This window comes from Lepidochelys kempii, chromosome 1, assembly GCF_965140285.1.
Source record: "Lepidochelys kempii isolate rLepKem1 chromosome 1, rLepKem1.hap1, whole genome shotgun sequence".
In the NCBI taxonomy this organism is placed as follows: domain Eukaryota; kingdom Metazoa; phylum Chordata; order Testudines; family Cheloniidae; genus Lepidochelys; species Lepidochelys kempii.
The window spans coordinates 258,275,394-258,297,296 of NC_136380.1; the positions used below are offsets into that span (position 1 = coordinate 258,275,394).

At 54.5% G+C, this 21,903-nt stretch overlaps 1 protein-coding gene across 6 annotated transcripts in view; it reads right to left on the reverse strand.

Moving 5' to 3' along the window:
• Window positions 1-860: 860 nt before the first annotated feature.
• The window catches only part of LOC140903796 (beta-1,3-N-acetylglucosaminyltransferase manic fringe), a 46,472-nt gene continuing 25,429 nt past the window's right edge, over window positions 861-21,903 (reverse strand). For 4 of the 6 annotated variants that reach the window (XM_078850664.1, XM_073325660.1, XM_078850666.1 and 1 more), the window contains exons 21-28: window positions 20,471-20,615; window positions 7,765-7,813; window positions 6,571-6,673; window positions 6,111-6,264; window positions 4,346-4,431; window positions 3,713-3,878; window positions 3,023-3,108; window positions 863-2,606 (exon numbers count right to left, since the gene is read on the reverse strand). In XM_078850664.1, coding sequence (XP_078706790.1) covers window positions 2,546-2,606; window positions 3,023-3,108; window positions 3,713-3,878; window positions 4,346-4,431; window positions 6,111-6,264; window positions 6,571-6,673; window positions 7,765-7,813; window positions 20,471-20,615 — 850 coding nt within the window. In that variant the 3' untranslated portion in view covers window positions 863-2,545. Of the gene's footprint in view, window positions 2,607-3,022; window positions 3,109-3,712; window positions 3,879-4,345; window positions 4,432-6,110; window positions 6,265-6,570; window positions 6,674-7,177; window positions 7,328-7,764; window positions 7,814-14,839; window positions 15,923-20,470; window positions 20,616-21,903 lie in introns of those variants that run through there. The other 2 variants (XM_073325669.2, XM_078850669.1) reach the window with 2 other exon arrangements.

Below are 21,903 nucleotides of genomic sequence, written 5' to 3' on the forward strand. Positions count from 1 at the left end.
GCTCAGAGTGTGTTGTTTAGTCGCCCCCGCCCCCTCATCACCCACTGTGTTGTGCTGTGACTGCCTCTGCACCTGCTGTCACTTCTTCAGATATGATTGGCTTTTTCAATCGAAGCACTGAGATCTCAGACGTGGGCGGGAGAGAATCCAGGCACTGTCGACTCCTCTCTTAGGCGCTAGGCTGAATTAGGCCAGCCAGAAGCTTTTCCCTGTTCTGGTTAACTTGAAACCCCAAATCACTTCTCTTACCCCGGGGACTTCAAACTCATCCTTAATCTCATTGGATTGTCACACACTTACTCCTGCAGTGTGGGTGACTTCACTTTCATTGGCTTTGATTCATACGGTTACTGGGCTCCCCGTCACTGTGCGAGGAAACCATTATACACCCAGGGAGAGGTAATTGTTATCAGCAAGTCCTTGTTCCTGGTCATCAGAGAGGAGTTTCCAGATGAAAGGGTGCATTTCTTGTGACAGAAAACAGGACTTGAGAGTCATCTGCTTCTTCAGAAGTTGATCACTGACTGGAAGAAATGTTTGTATTGGAAAGTGACAAGAGGCCACGGTGTTCTTCTACAAAAATCAAAGCACGCTTTCAATTCTTGAACCGTCTCTGCCCAGGTGGAAACACCTTTGAAACATGTGATTTTTAACCCTTCAATATCCTACACAAGTGTCTGCAGTGCAAGCCGGGACAATTGTAGTTCCTTTGCAGGGGATTGGGCTGACCAGTTTGCAAAATGGTAAAGACACAGTGGTGCTCTCCATAGACCTCTACCACACTGACTGCAATAGATGCAGTTGTATTATCCCGTGTTAAAGATTTCTCTTCCAATCTGGATGACTCTGTAGAGAGACCACACCCACATTTTCATCTGCATTCTCACAGGACGCCAGAGATCCCCCTTGTACACCACTGGCTTTTGAAAAACACCTTCCCTTGAAGAGGCAATTACTTTACATTTCTTTTATTCAGAGCATCCATTGCCATTGAAAGTGATTTCTTTGCTTTTTAGCTTTCCCCCAGTCTACTCTCTCTGTGTGAGCAAGGACAAAACGTAACTGCTATTCATTTTCCATCAACTACGAGGGACCTTTGGGTAACACAACAAGCCCAGTCCAGGGCAAGAGACACTCCCCCCAGGATCTGGAAACACTTTGAACAGTCCGCAACGCTGCATGTCCCACCTCTCCCTCTCACTCCTTCTTCCCCTCTCTGCTGCACTGAGCAAGGAATGAGGAGCAGATGAAGGTGCCCCCTAGTGTCTGAGGGACTGAAGAGCAGGGGTAATAAGCTATTTGCCCTTCCGTTTTCACTCCATAGTGAATTAGGGTTTTTTGGCATGGCTCTTAAATCCACAATCTCCAATCTGCTCCTGTGCACTCCTTCACTATCTCCTCCTCCCATCTTCTACCTCATTCTCCCTTTCTCCCACTCCAAATCCTTCTTTAAGACTATCCTCTCACATCCCCTCCTGCCAGGTAGAGGCTGGAGTCTAATGTCAAAGAACAGGCTGGTCATTAGAAAGAGGGATTATCCCAATCCCCAGTGGAGCAGAGAAAAGGGAGAGTGCTCAGGGAGAGACAGAGAGATATCCCCACTTGAATAATGCACAAATCCACACACTCCTCTACCCGCCCATCTCATGGGAGACTCCTGGAAGGACCCAGAGCTCTGGCTCCTGGCCCCCATCCCCTTCCCAGGGCAGTCCCGGTACAGCGCTTCTCATGGGCTGATCTAGCACGAAGACGTGACCACAATGTCATTTTATTGAAACGGATTATCAAAGACTTGAGTTTCTGACTTGAGAATGTAGCCAAACTATCTAAGCAGAGGCTTAGCAAGGGGGCTGGGGAGGCGGAGTCCTGGCCAGCAGAGGCTCAACAAATGAGAGGACAGAAAAGGCTCTTGTCCAGCGTAGAAAACTTGTCAGGGAGAAAGGATTTGGGGGCATAAAGGGAGGAGAGAATCTGCCCAGCAGAGACTGAAGTGAAGGCCGGCTGGACACTCCGTTCACACGCGGCCCCACGCAGTCCGTGTGGCTCAGGATGCATACAGAGATATGCTCCATCCAGGCAGCAGGGGGCACCAGGTCTCCATCTATTTCTGCACAGCCAGTATCTGTGGCGCTATGTTCATGGAGGCATCCGGTTATCTCACCCACCTTGTCTCTCGAATATCCTGGGACCGACAGGGCTACAGCTACACTGCCTACATTACCAGAGGCACGTCGACTTCCCCCTCCCACCCATCCTCACCCCCCACAAGGGTCCCAGAGCCCGTGGGAAACTGGGTTGCATTTGAGTGTTCCACCAACGGTGTCCTTCCACCTTTTCACCTGGGCGCCTTGCTGGGGATCCTACCCGCTCACCCTGTGCCGTGCTCAGTGAGCCCTGACCCACAAAGCTATCGCTAGCTGCAGCAGGGTGGTCACTGCAAAGGAGAGGGAGCGCGCAGGGCTCCCTGAGTGCCCCCCCACACACACACACACACAACACGAACTGCGGGTCGCTGGCCTGAGTGGGACCCTTTGGGTGTGGGAGCTCAGACGGGCCGTGGGCACCAGGCAGTGTCCGGGTAGAGAAGGCAGTGAAGGGATTGGAACCTGCGGGAGAGAGGACGAAGGTTAGGCGTGCGCTGTCACAGCCGAATGAAGAGGCATGGGAGGAGCGTGTCTCCCTGGTGCCCCATCCCACACCAGATGCTCTCGCTCTGCACTGCAGCTAGTGATCTACACGTACGCCTCCAGACTCCAAAACTTCACAAGGACGTGAGGGCGGTTAGAGGTGAGCCCTGGATCCAGATCCAACCAGCGGCAAGATGGGCCCAGCTCCCGCCAGGGCCAAAGCAAATGCCACAGACAACAACAACAGGGAAGGCAGGATTCCAGCTCCAGCTACACAGCTCTGCCAACGCACGCACCTCACTCCTGAGCAGCAGCCTGCCCCCGCCCTGTTCCAATCCTGTTTTCATAGGAGACTCTGGGAGCAAGCCAAATGAGCCAGAGACTCAGGCACCCACCTGGAGGGGTCATCGTGCTGGGAGAAGGGGCCGGCCAGCTCAACAGTGTTGAGTTTCTTCTCGAAGACACCATAGCTGAGGGTGACCTGCAGGGAAAGACCATGAGAAAGGAAAGGGGGAAGTTAGGGAACAAGAGGGCAGCTTTGGAGGCTCTCAGCTTTTATGTGTCTGCGATATAGACGTTCCCATCATCCCCCAGCCGGGAACCACTCTACAAGCTTTGCATCCCACACCCAGATCCCCACTGCTTCTCCCCTCTGCCCAGGCTGATTTACAGGGCCAGGCTGCAGGCTTTCACCCCCACCTCACCTCCATTTCCAACACATCTCCAGCCCCCATCTCTCCTAAGCCTCTCCCCCTTCCTCCATGACATGCAGGGCTATATCACATGGGCCCCATGCGTGGGCAACAGTCACTTCCTCTGCCAGTGCTGCAGCTCCAGAGGGGAGGGCCCTCCCCCTGCTCTTTGACTGGCAGCAGTTTTACTGCCTAGTTAATTGCCTTTTCATCCTTTGCCCATCATTGCAGAGAAGCGTCTAGGGATGCATTTGTCAGGAAAACCTCATCGAAATAATGTGCGGTTGATTCAATCAGGGTCACAATTACCGCCGGAGTGACTCGCCCGCCTGCTCCGCTCCTTTCCCACTGCCCCCTCCAAATCTCTTCTCCAACCTCTCCTTCTCCCCTCACCTGCTGCAGGAGCTGGGGCCTGGGGATCAGCTGCAGGTTCTCCAGGTGAGAGTGGAAGAGCGTGTTGGGGAGCAGACGCCCGCCCAGTTTGCACTCAACAATGTAGCCCACGGTGCAGTCGTCCGGGAGGCGGATGAGCTCCGAGGTGCTCAGGAAGTTACTGCCGCTGGAAGAGAATGGGCTGCATTGATCAGTGGGGAAATACAGACATTGAATGGGATCCCCGTCTTGGAGCGGGATGAGAGATCAGGAGCCAGAATCATCACTGGGGTAACTCCACTGACCTCAGAGATTCACGTCACCCTGGCCATGAAGAGGCAGGTCGCTGCCCAATTCTGTCTGTTTGCACTGCAAGAACTTATAAAGAGATACCCACTTACATGCCAACTCAGCTCGAAGTGCATGCAGTGCCCAGCACGGGTTAGGCCTCTAGGAGCTACCACAACACAAATACATTCCCTTACCTACCTGCTCTTGCCCACTCACAGTTGGGTAGGCACACCCATACTGTGCCCTCTCTCGCGTACTCTCTGTGTGCTCACATACATTCCCACACCCCCAACTCGTGCATGATCTTCCATGACATTCTTCTGGGTTTCTGATGCTCGCAGATCTACTGGCTTCACGGCTCACCTGGCCCAAGGTGCCATCTTGACGGCCAGCCTGTGGCTGATGCAGAATCCCGCCCCTCCAGTAGCGAACCAGAAGCGCACGGACCTCTGGGGAGGGAAGAGCAGAGAAAGGCATGGGGCTGACCAATGGGTACCGCAGCTCCTGTACCTGCAGGTCTCAACACCAAAGCGCTGGCCATTAGATACACACACAGACCCAGCTACAGCCCACCTTCTGCACCACAACATGGGGTGGCACAGAGCAGAGCCTGGCTTCACGGCATCAGCTGGTCAAAAATGCAGGACAACTGTGCTGCTACCATAGAACCAGAATTCTTCCCTCAGCCCAGTAGCAAAGGGGGGCCCTCATATGAGAGATAAGGAGTCCAGAGATGAGGCCAGATTAGCTGAACATAGAGGTGGAATTCTCCCCTCACTCAGAGAAGGGGTGGTCCCTCTGAAGCAAAGGCGTCCTATTCGTAGTGCGGTATGGGATGAATCTCTTAGTAGATGGGGTTCCCACTGAGGAGCAGCATGTGTGTGACTGCCTCTCTCTGGGCTGTGCATTGCTCAGATTGAGCCTGCACATGCTGTCGTGGTTGTGTGACACAGGACCAGAAAGGGTTAAGCAACTTGCAAGTTAATTGACCCAGATTTAACCTGTAGAGACATATTAGTAGATAATGTTTCTGGTTTTGTGTGTTTACACAGATATTGCTAGAGGTGAACAATGTAACCAAACAGTTCCTGCCTATCACCTCAGAGATCAAAAGGAGATATTAACAGTTAAATGAGCTGTGACTGGAGTGATATCACTGTCTTGATTTCTCTTTGGAGAATATATCAAATCACCTGAAAATGGTGGGAGATAGGCAATTGCCTTATGTTAATCCATATAGCTAATTACCAGAGATGTTTAGGAAATAGGAGGTTACTTCAAAGACACTATTGTTCAACCAAGAACTGCATGCAGTCAAAAGGCTGCCCAGAAACTGTATAAAGGGCTCTTGGGATCTGATCCTTTTTATCTCAGATCTGCTTATGCTGCATCAGAGGAAATTTGAGCCACAAGATTGAGATCTCCAGTTCCATTCTGGGTCACCCCGATACTGAACATTGGATTGAACCTATGGACTAATTCTGAAAGAACTCTTTGCAATTCTAGAGCTCACCGTCTCTACTATGAACCTGACCTAAGGACACTATTCATGTCTGTATGTATAATGATCTTTTAACCAATACTCTCTCTTTTCTTTTTTTAATACATTTTAGTTTAGTTAATAAGAATTGGCTGAAAGCATGTATTTAGGTAAAATCTAAAATATTCATTAACTTGGTGGGCAATGTGTCCGATCCTTTGGGATTGGTAGAACTTTTTCATATGATGAACAAGATTTTCAATAATCCTCATCATATTTGACTTAGCTGTCTGAGTGGGAGCCAAAGGCTGGGTTGCTTTAAGGGAAATGTGTTCTTGGCTTCTGGGTAACCAATAAGGTATTATAGAAGCTGTTTTGTAGTGAGCTAAGTATTAGAATAACCACCAGTTTGGGGAATTGTCTGCTCTATTCTTTATAGTTTGCCCTAATTGAGAAATCTCAACATAGCCTCCCTGGGACTTTGGTCACAGGTTGCATGGGACCAGATTGGGTCCAGCGGAGGCCAGGCCTGGAGCCCTCCTCTTTTAGGGGTTTGACAAGACATGTGTTCAAGAACCATCAGCTCCCTTCAGAATCCCCAATGAGCCAGTCAGCTGCTTGGCCCCGTTGCTGCGGGGCAGGATTTACCGTCTGATTGTTGGGCATTGTTTCGGAGGCTTGGATGGGCCGATTCAAGCTGGGCTTCCCAATATAAATGTCCCGGGCTGGAGAGAAGGAAGACAAGAGCTTCAAGAGGGCCTGTGGGTTTAGGTAGTTATCATCGTCCAAGTGGCAAAACCAGCTGGCAACAGACAGTGAGACAGACAAGAGGAGGTTAGGTCAGGAGGCTGCTGCTGACTCAGCTTCACGTCACGGGCCTTATTGATAAAGGTCATGTGCAGCTACACGCTGATGGCCTTCAATCAGCACCTCTGCAAACTAGACCCTTCTTCATCCTTTCCCACTGGAACTCCATTCACAGCCCCCTCTTAGTCACACAAGCAGCCATCGGTTAGCAGTGACAGCTTCCCATCCCTACCAGCCTGCAGTGGGAAGTTCCCTCCCATGCCCCTGTGAGCAGGTGTGAAGGCCACCCCTGTGTACTCACCTGAGGCCGCTGGCCAAGAATGCATCAAACTCGGCTGCCATCTTGCAGGAGAGGGCTGGGTGGCTATGCTCTGCGGAGCAGTTTGTGAATACCACATGGTCACCTGCAGGGAAAAGAGACAAAGCTCCTGATCACTGCATTCTCACCCCACTCCACCCGCCTGGCCTGGCCTGGCCTGGCCAGGAAACCCCTCCGGCCAACGAGAGCAGGAATCAATCACTGTGTTAATTCAGTCCTGGTCTTCTCACATTCACACCCTGCTCGCCAATGGGGTCCCCACATCTCTCCTGCCTGTTCCCACCTCACCCTGCTCTCTGGATTCTATCTTCTTCCTATTCATGCAGCTCTTTGCTTCACAGCGTACATGCTGCTCACCTAATGGAACACCAGCCTTGCCCTGGAGGAGACCCCATCCCTTCTGCTGGGCTGAAAGGGGAAAACTTGTCTCTGTGGGTTTTCAATCCCGGACTTCTCCCCACACAAGCAAGACACCAGCAGGAATGAGTTCACTCCTCACTGATGGTGGCACTTAGTCTGCGCCACGCAAATGATCTGTCGCGGAGCTTGTACCACCGTGGCATGTGGGCGCCTCACAAGCATTAATGACCTTCTCAGGAAGTCAGGCAAGACGTGTGGCATTCCCTTCTGGCTGTAAACTCTCCGACAACAGCACTGTGATGCAAGGAAGTACCGTCCTCCCCATCCTGCAGATGGGGAACTGGAGCAGCCAAAGCGGAAGTGGCTTGACACAGGAAGCCTGTTGCAGAAGCAGGAATTGAACTGAGCTCTTCCAAGTCCCAGACCAAGGGCTTTAACAACAGGATCCTCCTATCCACCAGTCTCTGGGACAGAAGACAGGGGTGCCCGACCCCCGTGTTACCTCCCAGCTGTTCTTCAGGACAGCTGGAATCTCTGCAGCTTCTCCCGGCACGTGCTGTGCCAGTCTCCTGTCTCCCTCCTTTCAAAAGGCAAGCCCATCCCTCCGACTTTTCAGAAGAGAACTAAGCTTAGCTGAGCCTTATCCCCAGAGTGAATCAGTGTCACTCCTGCTGGGGGCTCTGCGGGGTTCATCCTATCACACAGATCCAGAAGGGCACCCTATTGTGTGTAGGAGGAGGAGAACCAGCCTCACTCAGGGCCTGATCCAAAGCTCACTGGAGCTGGGGAGTTGCATGATAGGAAAGACTGGATTACCCATTCTCTTCTGCAGGGTTTCGTCTTCTTCGTCAGTAAAGACATAGGTCTGAGAAAACAGGAGAGAGAGGAGAGGGCGAAGTTACTCCAAAGCCCGGCGCTGGCTAGATTTCTGGCCTCCCAAGCTGTCACTAGGCCTCCTGCCTCCCCATTCCGGCCTGTGCCTTTGACATCCTGCAGCTACCTCTCGCTAGGCCAAGGGAGGTGGGAGCCACTGCCCCAGTTCATTGCTCACCCACCTCTCCTGCTTCTCTTTCAGGGGTGGTGGGTGGATAAATAATCCTCTTAGAGCCCTGTGCCCTGCTCGCAAAAGGCAGGCACAGATCCTACAGCCTCCTCCTTCTCCAGTCGACACTAGCTGCAGGCCAGAGAGAGATTTCCCCTTGGTTCAGGGGAGTGAAGGAAAGGGGCTCAAATCCCAGGCTGTCCTCTGCAAGAGGAGCTGGGAACCCTGGAGGTTAGCTCCCCCACAGAGCTGAGACCCCCTCCTGTGTTCACACTGGGAAGGTTCCCTGACAGCCAGGGAACCCAGGAGTCCTGGGGTCAGACTCCCAGTAGTTCCAGTGAAGTCAATAGGGCTATGCTGATTGACACCAGCCAAAGATCTGGCCTGTGGAGTCTTGTTTTCTTCAGGGAGACTCCAAGTAGCTGGCCAGTGCAGCAGAGAAGCCTGTTCTGAGGGCTTCATTACAATATGCACCCTTGTTACCTGTAGAGTCTGGGGACCTGTTCTTGAGCAAACTCCCACCCCTCCACCCCACATGGCCCTGCCACCTGGTGAACGGAGAACTCGGGCAGCAAGCCGGGGGTGGGGAGGCCCAGCTTTGGGATTTGAACGATGTCAAGCAGCAGACGAAAGCAGCAGCTTTGTGGTCAAAGGAGACATGGGTTAAGAGGGGAACATCTGTTTGTGTGTATTGCAGTTATAGCCCCTTGCTGCTTCCCAGACCCCCCCCCCCACTTGGGTCCATCCACCTCCCTGCCCCACCAGCCGCCATTCTATGACACATCCCCCCACCCCAGAGGCAGAGGGGGATCACGGCAAGCTGAGAAAAGCTCCCCTCATGCGGAAAATGTGCTTTCAAGGAACTAAAGGGGCTGAAAGAAAGAGACACAAGCCTTAAACAATCTCCCCACCAGCTGTCCGCAGGCTGGTTAAACACAGCGCCTGGGCTGGGTGCTGGCGGGAGGAGGGGGAGAGTACAAGGGCATTCAGATGGGCACCTGAGAAAATGGCTCTGGCACTGGGCCAAGGGAACCCACACCCCACACCCTAGCTATCAGCCCGGGTGCCACATCCCGGCTATTGGGCAAGGCGCAGGAGGGCGAAGGGGCCAGAACGCCAAAGGGGGGAAGCCAGGTTATGAACACTGGAATGGGCAAGCCTGGGGGAAGGGATGTGAAGAGGTTGTGCTGAAGGGCAGCTGGCACCGGCCGATCCACCGGAGTGACAGGCTCTGAAGCAAGAGGGCGCAGGTGCTGAGAGTGCCGGAGGGGCGAGACGCCGGGGCAGGGGAGGGGGATCCCCCCAAGGGCATTAGGAAAGCTGCCTCCAGGAACACGTTCAGCACAGATGAGGGTGCACTGTTTGACGAGGCAGTGGTAGATGGGGGCCGCACATCTGTGGGGAAAGGGTAAGTGGGGAGGTCACCCTCCATCCCCACCCCAACTCTGCTGTGCCTTTCCAGCAGGACCTGGAGAAGCCACTCCAGTGGTGTCAGAGTTCTTCCCGCACTACGCAACCCACCCCCCTCACGCCCATTCATTCAGGTCTCTAGATAGCAGGGACCCTGTCCTGCTCCCCAGCCCTTGCCCTCCACTTGTGCCCGAAAGGTGACTGCAGCAGAAGAGCCAGTGTTGTGCCAGCTGACAGCTCCCTCCCCACCCCGCCACGCCTGGTGGAGTCACTGGAGAGATGGCCTGCCCTGTCTCCCTCAGCGGGGCTGCCCAGGAGGGCTGGGACAGGAGAGAGCCGGGAGGGCCCCCGTTAGAAACCTGGTAGAGGGCATTTGCTCCAGCCCAAAGGTCCGTCTCTCCAGGAGACGCCAGCCTCCGTTATCCACATTGAAGGTGTCTGGAAGGGGTTTGCTGGAGCCTCAAACCACATCTCCCTCCACCCCTGCCCCTGCAGGGGACACCCAGCCACTTCCAGACAGGGCCAACTTGGTGCCGCTTTTACCAGCTCAGCCGAGGGAGGGAGAAGGTTCCCTTTGGGTCCTCTGGCTGACTGCTGGGTCTGTCTAGGTTCGGACATCCTGCCGGTCGCCACGGTATCCCAGCACCTACAGACTGCCCAAGGGGCTTGGTCTGGCAGACAGTCAGGCGCAACAGAGCTGGAGTTCAACCACACAGGGCAGCCTACAACGGGGAGGCTGGCTGGGGGTGGGATTCCCAGCCCCCCGCTCTCAGAGCCCCTGTCTAACGCGTGGAGCTTGCAGTGGCCTTTGCCACTCTTCCTACAGTGGAGTGGGCTCGGGAAGGCGGGGGGGCTTGGATGCGAGTCTATCCTTCAGTTCTGAGGAGGAGCAGCAAAGGGGGGAAGGAAAACTCCAACTGGAACCCAAGTGCAAAGGAAAGTCTGGAGCCCTTGCTGCCAAACAGCCTCATCTGGCAAGCTCCCCCGGGAGCATAGATGCCCACGGCTGGAGAATAAGGACCAGGCTTTGGGCCTGCACAGCCCATGCTGCCAGTGTGTTCATTAGCAGCATTGCAGTAGTGCGTCAGGACTCCCACCCAGGCCCCATCATGCTGGGCACTTTACAGACAGACACAAGGACAGTCCCACCCCAGAGAGCTCACACTCCAGAGTTTAGACACCATGCAGCAGGTGAATAACCTGACAGGCAGGAGTGAGGGAACAGGCCGGGATCCAGGGGAACTGGAAATGTCAGGGCCACCATCAGCGTCCACCCTCACAAGATTAAATTTAGCTCTTCTCCTGGCAGAGCCAGCCCTGAAAACACAAACCCATCACCAGGGGTGAAAGCTTGTCACATATTAGCCCTCAAGAAAGGCAGCAAAGTCCAGTGAACAGGGGCACTGGGCTGGGACTCAGGATACCTGGGCTCTATTCCCAACTCTGCCACTGACCTCCTGGATGAGTTTGGGCAAATCACTTCCCTGCTCTGTGCCTCAGTTTCCCCTCCCATCCTTTGTCTGGGTTGTCTATTTAGGCTATAAATTTCCTTTGGGACAGGAAATGTGTGTGTGCAGCACCTAGGGCAATGAGGCCTGATCTTGGCTGGGGTCTCTAGGCTCTGCAGTTAGTAATAATAAGGATCACAGGTTATCCCGACTCCTGCAAAGCCACCCAGATCTGATCTTTGGGGCCCCATGGAACCAGGCTGGTCCATTTGAGAGGATCCTAAGCAGATTCTCAGCTCAACGCCAGCACCACCCAGTGTGGCACTGATAACACAGACAGTTGCTGTAAGGAGGAGGCTCTGCGGCTTAGCAGCCAGCATGTCCCCAGACCACAAGACAGGGAAGCTCAGTTAGCATGAGCAGCAGCTTGGTTTAGTGGAGTAACTGCAAGACTGAGAGCAAGTTACCCCTGCAGGTTAGTCCTAGTTCTGATACCAACCCTCTCTATGCCGATAGCCATGTCCCTGCCCTTTCTGCCTTCGTTTCCCCACCAGGCTAACGATACTTGCCTCCCTCATCGGCGTGGGTGTTACGGGGATGAATGAATACTGCGGAGTGCTAGCTGGGGGCTCAAATTCCCCAGAGTGCACCCAAAAGCCTTCATAGGATGGGGTCTGGTGCAGTGGGACACCTGCCCCTTGCAAATCGGACAGGCTGGTATTTATTGTGCAAAACTTTCCTGGGGGTAGAAAAATTCAAAAGCAAAGCATGTTTGATTTTGCAACATTTCTGTTTTGTTTCTAATGAAAACTGAAAGCTTTTGTGTTACAGTTTTTCCTTTCGCTCCCTTCTCCCCTCCACCGTCACCTTTTTCAATAGCATGGTAAAAGGGGGGAGGGGGACAAAGGGAGGGAAAAAGAGGAAAAACTAAAGGTTTTCAGTACAAAAAAGTCAACAAACAGCTCTTTTTGAAAACATTTTTTGAAAATTCCTCCCCTTCACCCTGCCCCCCTTTTTTTCCAGCCAACTCTACTTGAAGAGCTTTCCTCTGTGTTGGCAACTGTACCAGACCTCAGCACAAACAGTGGCGCTCCCCTTCTACAGCAGGACCCAGGGGGGTCAGGCACATATTTTATAGAATCACAGAGTCACAGAAATGTAGGGTTGAAAGGGACCTCGAGAGGTCATCGAGTCCAGCCCCTTGCGCGGAGGCAGGACCAAGTAGACCTAAAGCGTCCCTGACAGGTGTTTGTCCAGCCTGTTCTTAACAACTTCCAGTGATGGGGATTCCACAATCACCCTTGGAAGCCTGTTCCAGAGTCTAACTACCCTTACAGTTAGCAAGTTTTTCCTAATATCTAACCTAAATCTCCCTTGCTGCAGATTAAACCTATTATGTCTTGTCCTACCTTCAGTGGACATGGAGAACAATTGATCACCATCCGCTTTATAACAGCCCTTAATATATTTGAAGACTATCAGGTCCCCCCCGAGTTTTCTCTAAAGTTTTTTTTAACCTTTCCTCATAGGTCAGGTTTTCAAAGCCTTTTAACTTTTTTGCTGCTCTCCTCTGGACTCTCTCCAGTTCATCCACATCTTTCCTATAGTGTGACACCCAGAGGCTTCACCAGTGCCAAGTAGAGAAGGACAATTACCTCCTAAGTCTTACATACAGCACCTCTGTTAATACACCCCAGAATGATATTAGCCTTTTTTGCAACTGCATCATATTGTTAACTTATAGTCAGTTGTGATCCACTGTAACCCCCGGATCCTTTTCTGCAGTACTACCACCTAGCAAGCTATTACCCATTTTGTAATAGTGCATTTGATTTTCCCTTCCTAAGTGAATTACTGAATTTCATCTTGTTGAATTCAGACCAATTCTTCAATTTGTCCAGGACCTTTCGAATTTGAATCCTGCCCTCCAAAGTGCTTGCAACCCCTCCCAGCTTGGTATCATCTGCAACTTTTATAGCTTTCACAGAGAGAGAGAGAGAGGTTCAGGTAATTTGGGGTGCTCCAGAGAATCTTCTCACTCCCACTTCCCCTTCATTCTTGGCGTGGCCAGAATAGACAGGTGTCAGTTATGTTTGGGGTAAGGAAAATTGTTTTGCAAGCGCACTCAGAAACACCAAGGCTGGCTATAATCATAGTGCCCATGTGCCAGGGCTCAGGCCACCTCATAGCACGTATATGCCAAGAAGTATGGTATCCACTAAGAGTCATTAGAGGGTAGGAGGTAGAGCACTCAGGGCTTGGAGAAGCATGTCTAGAAGGGGAAGTATGATATTTCAGATGCTAACGCACATAGAGGAAGTGGGTTCAAAATAGGACATGGCTTCCTCTGACAAACCGCAACTGACTAGGTAGCGGAAAGCACCAGACAGTTACAGCTCAGCCTGTGGAAGGGAAAACTGCCCTTACCCAGAATGCCCTGTTCTGTCTCAGGTGCTCTTTTCTGCTGCACCCCCATAACCTAGCCTTCTCATTTAGGCCCCGATTCTGCAACTAGCTGTGCATGGGCAGACCTGTGAGCCCCCGCTGACTTCTGTGGGGTTCTGTGCAAAGCCACTTGCAGGATAGGGGCCTTAGGCTGCACCTGCACTTTCAGCACCACAGGGGAAAAGGGGACCCCAAAGCAGGGAAGCAGCAGTCAGAGAACCCTCCCAGCACCCCTTCAATTATCATGAGATTAGCAATGGGGCAGCCACTAGGCACTGATTTAGCGGTGGAAAAATGTGGTGATGCCATGGCCTCTACCGACTGACCTGTTTAAACATAGCCCAAGTGCCTGGAGTCTACAACGAGCCCCACGGGGGCTTTCCCCAGGCTTTCCCCATTACGGAGGGAGATCCCAGGTAGCAAACAGTATTTTCCCCCAGCCATTATTAAGTCCATTGTGGGTCACCAGTGTGCACTGACCTAATGCACCCCAAACCAGCTCTCCCACCAGAATGTGAAACTCTCAAGACTCCGCTGGGTGAAGGGGGAAGAACCGTCCAGGCACCAGTACCAGAACACAGAAACAAGAGCCACACACACAGAGCGGGGCCGAGGAATAGTCACCAGAGCGCATGTGAATGCATTTGGTGCTCCAGCATGCGAGAGACTGACTGCACTGGGACAGACATGGGGCGTGCAGACGCTATGCTTGCACCCACATGCAGCTCCACTGCACCCCTCCTGCTATTCCAGCCCTGGGCCCCACTCACTCAAACTCAGCTACATGGCACCTCTGTGCCCTCTGCTGGGCTAACCCTGGGCTCTCCCCACCCCTCAGCCAGGGCACAGCATCTTGTTCTCAGGCACCCGTGACCACTCCAGGCCCAGGCAGTCCTTCCTGAGCAGACACTGCCTAAACCAGATGTGGTTTTGTGAAGTGTACAAACTGTGTGAGACGGGAGGGAGCAGCTAGTCTGAAACCGCACAAACTCATTCCACTTGTGAGCAAAGATCAGCAGTTTGAATCAGGCCTCTGAGGGTGAAAGAGCAGTGCACTCAACCCTGCCATGCCCCACGCATGTTTTAACCCCAGCAGCTGAAGGGAGGACAGCTGTCACCTATGTGCAGCATTACAGTTTGCACCCCTAGTGTAGCTAGATTTAAAGGAGGGTGAACTGCCCCACTGAGGCTACACTTAGGTGAGAGGCTGACGGTCCCTGTCAAATATCACTCTTCTGCCCAACCCTGTGTGAACAGCCAGGATATACCCCTTTCTTTCTCTAGAGCGCTTTCCCCTGAGCCTAAAGCTGGTTCAGACCCAGTTAATAGAGCCCTCCACCCAACCAGGGTGAGGTGTCCCTGTCTCTCTGCACAGTGGAATAGACATGATGTCAGAGACGCACCGAATGGGACAGTTGTTCTTAACCACCTTCAGCATGACCCTTTCTTCAGTATAATGAGTCCTTATTCCTCCCTGCAGGCATTAGATTCCTCCTGTCCCCAACATGCCCACCAAGGAGGCCTCTGTCCCCACCTCCATACACACCTGCTCTTTTGCCTTGGATATCCAAGTGTCCAGCAGCAGCTCCAGCCTCGTTTGGTGGAACCTCTTGGTTGTCTTCACAGCAATGAAAACCTCTCCAAGCTCCAGGCCTCTCCTCACACTAGAGCCCACCTTGGAAGGGCCCGGTGGCTCTTTCAGCTCCTGTCTCCTGTTACTGTCTCCTAGCACATCTGCTGGGGATATTTTAGCCTGGTGCTCCGGGATATCTGATGTCCCATCACCAACCCCTTGGTAGCGGACCACCTCTTGAGTGCCATGGTGCCTCATGGAGAGGAAAGCCATGGTGACAAGGAGCAGAGCAGCTCCAGAAAGACAGCGGAGGAGATGCCGACGCATCACTGCCAACTTCCAATGCCACGGAGAGAAGCCCAGCAGGCCGAGGGAGCTTCTTCCTCTGCACCCCAGGATCTGTGAGCCCCACGCTGGCCTCATGCCTCCAAAAGGGGAGGACAGGCAGGCTGAGGCCCAACTAGGACATGGCCATGGAAAGTAATGGGAGGGGAGCAGAAAGTGGCAGTGAAATTCTTAGAGAGCCAAACACCAAGGCTGAAAGGCACTGTTGCCCCTGGGATGGGGGAAGCCTCAAGGAAAGAGACACAGGGACCAGGAAGACCTGATTTTCCAGCTGGCAGGACAGGTGACAGGCAGACACCTGCAGGCCAACAAATGACACAGCCAGAGCTGAACTAACCCAGACCCCAGGCTCTTAGCTGAGAGGCTGAGGGTCCTGGGCAGGTGCCTGGTCAGGGTGAAAGGTCAAAGGTCCAGGAGGAGAGTCCATTCCATGCAAGGGGCTGAGGGTCCCAGGTTTCCAGGAGGCGTGATGGGGGAATATCCAGGTGAGTGACTCTGGTTTCCAGTTTGCTGGAGGCAAAGGGGCTGACCCAGTGTCAAAGGATGCATCAGAACAGGTCCCAGGCTAGAGGCTGATGCAGGCAAGAGGCTGGGGATAGCCAGGTCCGGGGAACGAGCAAGCGAGCTGCCTTCCACCTGCTCTGTCTGTTCAGCTCTCACTGACTCCCTCTAGCTACAAGCACCAGGCTCCGCCCACCCCTCCCTTGGGCAGAGGGTAGGCGGGGCCCTTCAGCCTGTGGGGAATCCTGGCTAGCTGTCCCCTCTGCTCACAGCTGCTGCCCTGTGGGCTGCTCCTTGTGTCAGGCCAGGGGAAAGAGCTCCTGAGTTTAGTTAGACTAAACTGGGAGCCTCCCTGAAGGAGGAAGTTTCCAGGGGCCCAACTCTCATGTCATCAGCCTGAGGGGAACATGCTTCTGCCCCCACCCCCAACTCTCAGGGAGCCTCTCAAAACTGAACCAGGCTGTCCGGGGGTTGAGGGGGAATTCACCCCACACTGCAGCCACTTCGCAGTGACACTGGGGGCCCCAGCAGGCACAGAGCCAGCGTGACACCCCTGCAAAAGGCGATATGCTGGCAGGGCTGGAGGAGGCATGGCCAGGAGTTCCAATGGCCCCTTGGAACTTAGAATGGCCCATAGGAGCCATTGCAGACAGCATGCGAGCTGGGACAGCCCCTGGCCACTGAAGAATCAGGAGGCACATTGCCTCCCAGGTCAGTCTCTGTGCCAGGCTCAGCACCAATGCAGAGATGAATTCCCCACCAAGGGGCTTTCCCAACCCCTCTTCCCAGCTGCCAGGGCAGCTCCAGGTCCAGTCTCAGGTTCTGTAGGGTCCTATGCAAAGTGACACAAAGTAGCTAGAAAGCCAGCTTAACTGGCTCACTGCCACTCCTTGCCCTGTTTCAAGGGGGAAGGATAAGACATCCCTACATCCAGCGATCCCCAGCTGTTGGAACTGCCTCTTGGGCCCATGGAGCAGTTGGGCATAACTTAGAGCAGCCCCAAGGTTTACAGCCATTTGCGCTCTCCCCTGTTTCACATATCTCAGCAGCAGCTGGGGATCTAGCCCTTAGCTTAGATATGTTGCTCACCATGCCATCTAACCCTGCTCAGAGCAGATCGCCTGCACACAGTGCTTAGGCCAGTGGTCGGCCATGTACACTGCAGCTGCTGCTGTTAACCCCTGTGGCACTGAGCCAGCTTGAGCAATGGCAGGGAAGTTTTGCAAACTGCTCCTAGGGAAGGCTATAGCTAGTGAAGGACTTGAAGTCCACCCCCAGCCCCTGACTGCACGTGCACGCAGACACACACTCCAGCAGATCCCCTCCCCTGAGGACAGGCAGAAGAGTTTTTCTAAAGGAGTCTTTACATTGGGATTGTACAAGGCTTTTACAGCTGGTAATTGGTGCCCACGGCGGCTAATGGCATTCCACCTGTTCCTTAACCCGTGACTCATTCCTCTACAGCAGGCAGCGTTACCTCCCCGGGGCAGGGAATTCGGGCACCCCCCAGGGAGCAGTGATACAGTCCAGGGTGGAACCGAAGCCAGGGAACATTACTGGGTTAATGTTTACCTTGGATTCCTCTCTTCCCCTCCATCACATCTGGAACCAGCTGGAGCTGGGCTTGTGGAATGGATCAGCGTAGGCCAATGTGACCCCTGAAACAAACCAGGAGGGAATGGAATGACTCCTGGAAGGAGCCTGGGAGGGGCAGTGCTGTCTAGTGGTTAGAGCAGTGTGGTGTGGGGGTCAGGATCTCCAGTGTGCTATTCCAAGCTCTGCCAGACTTGCTTTGTGACCTTATAGAAGTCATCCTTGCCTCCGTTTCCCTATCTTTAAAATGGGGATAACGCCTGCATCTATGGGGTCCTATCTCATCCACATCTGCTGCCATATGTTCAGGTGACAGCAGTGGCCCCAATGACCGTTTATGTTCTGCACCAAACAAGAACATCTCCAAAGATCTAGTGTCTCCCCAGCTCTCGCAGGAGGCTCCCCGATGGCTGTATTTGTAGAACCCTTTGAACAGCAGCACACTCTTTGACGGATTGGTGGGGGCACAGCCACGGCATTCAGAGGTGCACCATTCTAGTTAGCCAGCCTGGGGATTACTGCCATGCACGCTCCATGGTGGCTTGCCTGGAGACTGTTCAGGAGCCGCAGCAGGGGCAGAAGGTAGCTGCCTGATCCTGAATCACTGTCAGGGATTTCCCTACATCCCGTACCCCCCAAACTCCCCCATCTGCCCCCCAGCGATCAACTAGTTATAGGCAGTGTTGCCAATTTAGTCATTTTTCACCCCACCCCCCCGTAAATTTGAACACCCCCTCTAATTTCAATTCCTGGGGGAAAACACTGTGTGGTTCACAGACAGCCCCATGGCACCAATGCTCCAGGAGCTGCACTGGCTGCCTGTTAGGACCTGGGTGCAGTGGAAGGTGTCGTTTTTGACCTCTAAAGCCCTCAGCGGTCTGGGTTCTGTCACAATTGCACTCAATGGCGGCACTTGAGCAACAGTCTCCCTTGTTTCAATGGGAGGGGGTTGCTAGCAGGGCAGTCTCCAGGATGGGTCACCCTTGGGCCTTGCTTCCACACTGGTCCAACAGAGGTCACTTTGCAAGAGGCACCCTGGTGGCAGAAGTGGCATCCCTGGGATGGGTGGGGTGAGGGTTCTGAGGGGGGTGGAGGGGGCACACGTCTGGACAAGGGTGAAGTCTCTGGCTAATGCCTGGGCTACGTTCTGTACTGCTGTAGGGCTGCTCCAGGAGGTTGCTCTGGGTTTTCGTGGCTGTAGGTAAAGACACAGGCACTGATGTAAGAACAAATTACCTCATCCCAGGGGAGCTGTGAGGATCAGTGAGTTCATCTTTGCCCAGAGCTGGAAAACCACAAAGCACTAGCTCAGGGCTAAGCATCATTATGGGGACACAAAGGGGACTTGGGCCCAGGCAGAGGCTGGGCTAGACAATGCCAAATACCCACCTCCTGCGAAAGCAACAAGCATTCAGCCTCTGCTGATCTCTGCCCCTCCCAGCCCTTGTTGGCCCAGTCCTGGTCTCATGCAGACCTGCATCCAGGGCTCTCCTCCCTTCATGCTGCTCCCCATCACCCCTAGCATGGGGCTGTGCTGGGGGGCTCCAGCACTACCTGGCCCACGCTTTTTTCCAGCCCTGTGTCTGCCTGCTCATACCAGTTCCAGCGCTGTCCACCTTCCCCCATCCTCTGCAGGTCCCCCAGCGCTCCCCAAGCCTCCAGCCTCTCCCAAGTGCTAAAGGACTCTGCAGCTCGGTCAGCAATTGCTCTGCAAAGCAGCCCTGGCACCGATGGAGGGAGGGTTCTCCAAGCTAACCACATGCCTGAGAGAGCTATCACTCCCCGAGGGGTGCTTCTAACACCAGCCACCCTCCCAGGAGTGTGCTGCACACACACTGCCTCCTGACCCCCTCCACTCCTCTCCTTCCTTCCCTTCATGTCAGTCTCTTCATCACTCTGCTTCTCTCTTCCTCCTTTTCCCTCAGCATGTGAGAGGAGGGGGCAGGAAGGGGGAGGGGGGCTGGATTTCAGGCACAGCTGGTGCCAGCTCCAGAGTCAGAGTGGCGGGGTGAGGACAGCCTCCGTTCGAAGGGTGAGGCAATCCCCAACCTTCCAGCAGCCCCGCTGGCTCGCCCCTCTCCTATTATTCCCCTGGAGAAGGACCCAGATGGCAGAAGCCCCAGACTCCCGGAGGTAACAAGAGCTACAGGAACAAAGGTTCTGGGAGACCCTGGCAACCTCAATGTTCCCCTGACTTTCCCAGAGAGGGACCAGCTGCCTGAGTCCGAGCAGGGGAGAGAGCAGGTTAGGAGAGGCATGAGGTAGGGATAGGAGAGAAATCCCCCAGCACCCCAGTCCTGCTGTTAATGCAAGCAGCAGCCCCTCCTCCGTTCCCATTATAAATGGTATTTAATTCTCTTTTATATACAGGTTTCCAATTAAAAAGGGTCCATTAATAATTTATACACTGTAAAGATTACAATTACCACCCATTGAGGAGGCCTGACAAACCCCGCGTAGTGTCGCTCTGCCTGCGGCAGGGAATGTGTACCACCTCTGCTTCCATCCGGACATCAGCCGAGGTAGACAGGGTGCCAGAGAGAGCCATGATGGGGAAGGGGAGGAGATGGGGTGGCAGGGGAATGGAGCAATAGGAAGGCAGAGAGTCTCTCACTCACACACACACACACACTTTCGCAGACTACCCTCTGTTCCCCTCACGTCTGATTCCCCAAATGACTGGGACATACAGAGGGTCTGGGTGCCAAGAGCACTCTTGGAGGAGCGGCGGCTGTAAGCTGTGAGGGGATTCTTGGTGGGAAGGGGAAGGAAATCCCTCCACTAAACCTGGACATGAAGGAAAAGGAGTCCGAGTCCGCATGTTACCCCCACCCTGGCCAGTCTCCAAGCAGCCTGAAGTGGGCCCAACTCCCTGACACATGAGGGGCCTCCTTGTTCCTCCAGACCTCCGCTGATGGCAAAAACATCCCACTGCAGCCGATCAGGGAGAAGTGGCATGCTGTTTCGGAAATAGTTTGGGGATGAAGGAGAGAAGCCAAGTGTGCTCCAGGCACCGCCCTTGGGAAAGGAAACTAGCGCCCCACTCCCCCATATGGAGCCTCCCACCATGAAGACACGGCCCCAGCTCTGCCGGGTGTGAGATCACAGCTCGCCATCCTCAACCCACACGACCCTGTTCTGCTCCTGGAAGACGCAGCGCCGCACCACTTTCACCAGCTCCTCAGCTTGGCACCAGGACTGGGCATCCACACAGGCCCACGAGCAGGGCAGGGCGTGGAGAGCCTGCTCGGCGCTCCGGCAAAGCTTCATCACATCAGAGTCACGCTGGCCTGGCTTCCGCAGTAAGCTCCTGACAGAGAAAGGGAAACAGCCATAAACATCATCCACCCAGAGAGCTATGGTACCCCAGTGTACCCCAGCCAGCACTCCTGCCCCCTTCCCTCCAGTGACTCCCCCTGCCCCTACCCAGGCAGCACTCTCACCAGGGTCAGACTACCCCCCAGGGGGCCTCGGCCAATTTGGGGGCCCCCCACAGGAGTGTCGGAACTCTGGCCCCGCCCCCTGCTCCTCCTCTCCCCACTCCACATCTTCCCACAATGTTCCCAACCACCCCCTACTTACCTCTCTACACCCCCGCATCTGAGGCGCCCCCGCCCGCCATTCCAGGAGCAAAAAGCGGGCAGGGGAGACCTCAAGGGAGGGGACAGAGAGGCACGAGTGGCGGACAGAGGGGTGTCAGGGGAGGGGGCTGACTGGCCAAATGGGAGTGGGGCCTGAGCGGGAGTGGGAGTGGAGCATGGGCAGGGCCTCACGGGGAGGAGGTCCAGTTGGGAGGACCTCAGGGCAGAGCCACGGTTTGGGCGTTGGTGGCCTAAGGTTGCCAATTCTCCTGGTTTCGCCGGGAGTCTCCCAGAATCGGTCTCTATCTCCCAGAGCCTACTGGAGCCAATCCGGGAGATTTTAGGCTGCTAAAAGTCCGGTGGTGCAGCAGGGCTAAGGCAGGCTCCCTGCCTGACCTGACCCCACTCCGCTCCCAGAAATGGCCGGCATGTCCCTGCAGCTCCTGGGCAGGGGAGCAGGGGGTTTCTGTGCGCTGCCCCCACCCCCAACACTTTGGCTGGGAACTGCAGGCAGGGGCAGTGCATGGAGCCCCCCGTAGGCACCGACTTAACCTCTGCCCTGTGGGTGCTCGAGCCCCCCTGGCCCCTGCACCACCCTCGCCCTGCCCCAATTCCACCCCCTTCCCCCAAGTCCCCGCCCCACCTCTTTACCACCTCCTCCCCCCAACACACTGTGTCCCCACGCCTTCCCCTCCTTCCCGGAAAGTCCTAAGTGCCGCCTAACAGTTGTTAGGGCAGGAAGCGCTGGGATGGGGAGCAGCGGGGATGTGGCGCGCTTGGGGGAGGAGGTGGCGAGGATGGGGTGGGGGCAAGGGGAGCTTGGCTGCCAGTGGGTGCGGTGCACCTGCTATTTTTTCCCTGTGGGTGCTGCAGCCCAGCTGCACCGGGCTGCAGGGACGTGCAAGTGTGAAAAAATCGGGACGGAGGTGGGGGGTAATAGGCACCTATATAAGAAAAACACCCAAAAATCAGGACTGTCCCTATAAAATCGGGACATCTGGTCACCCTACCTCTGCC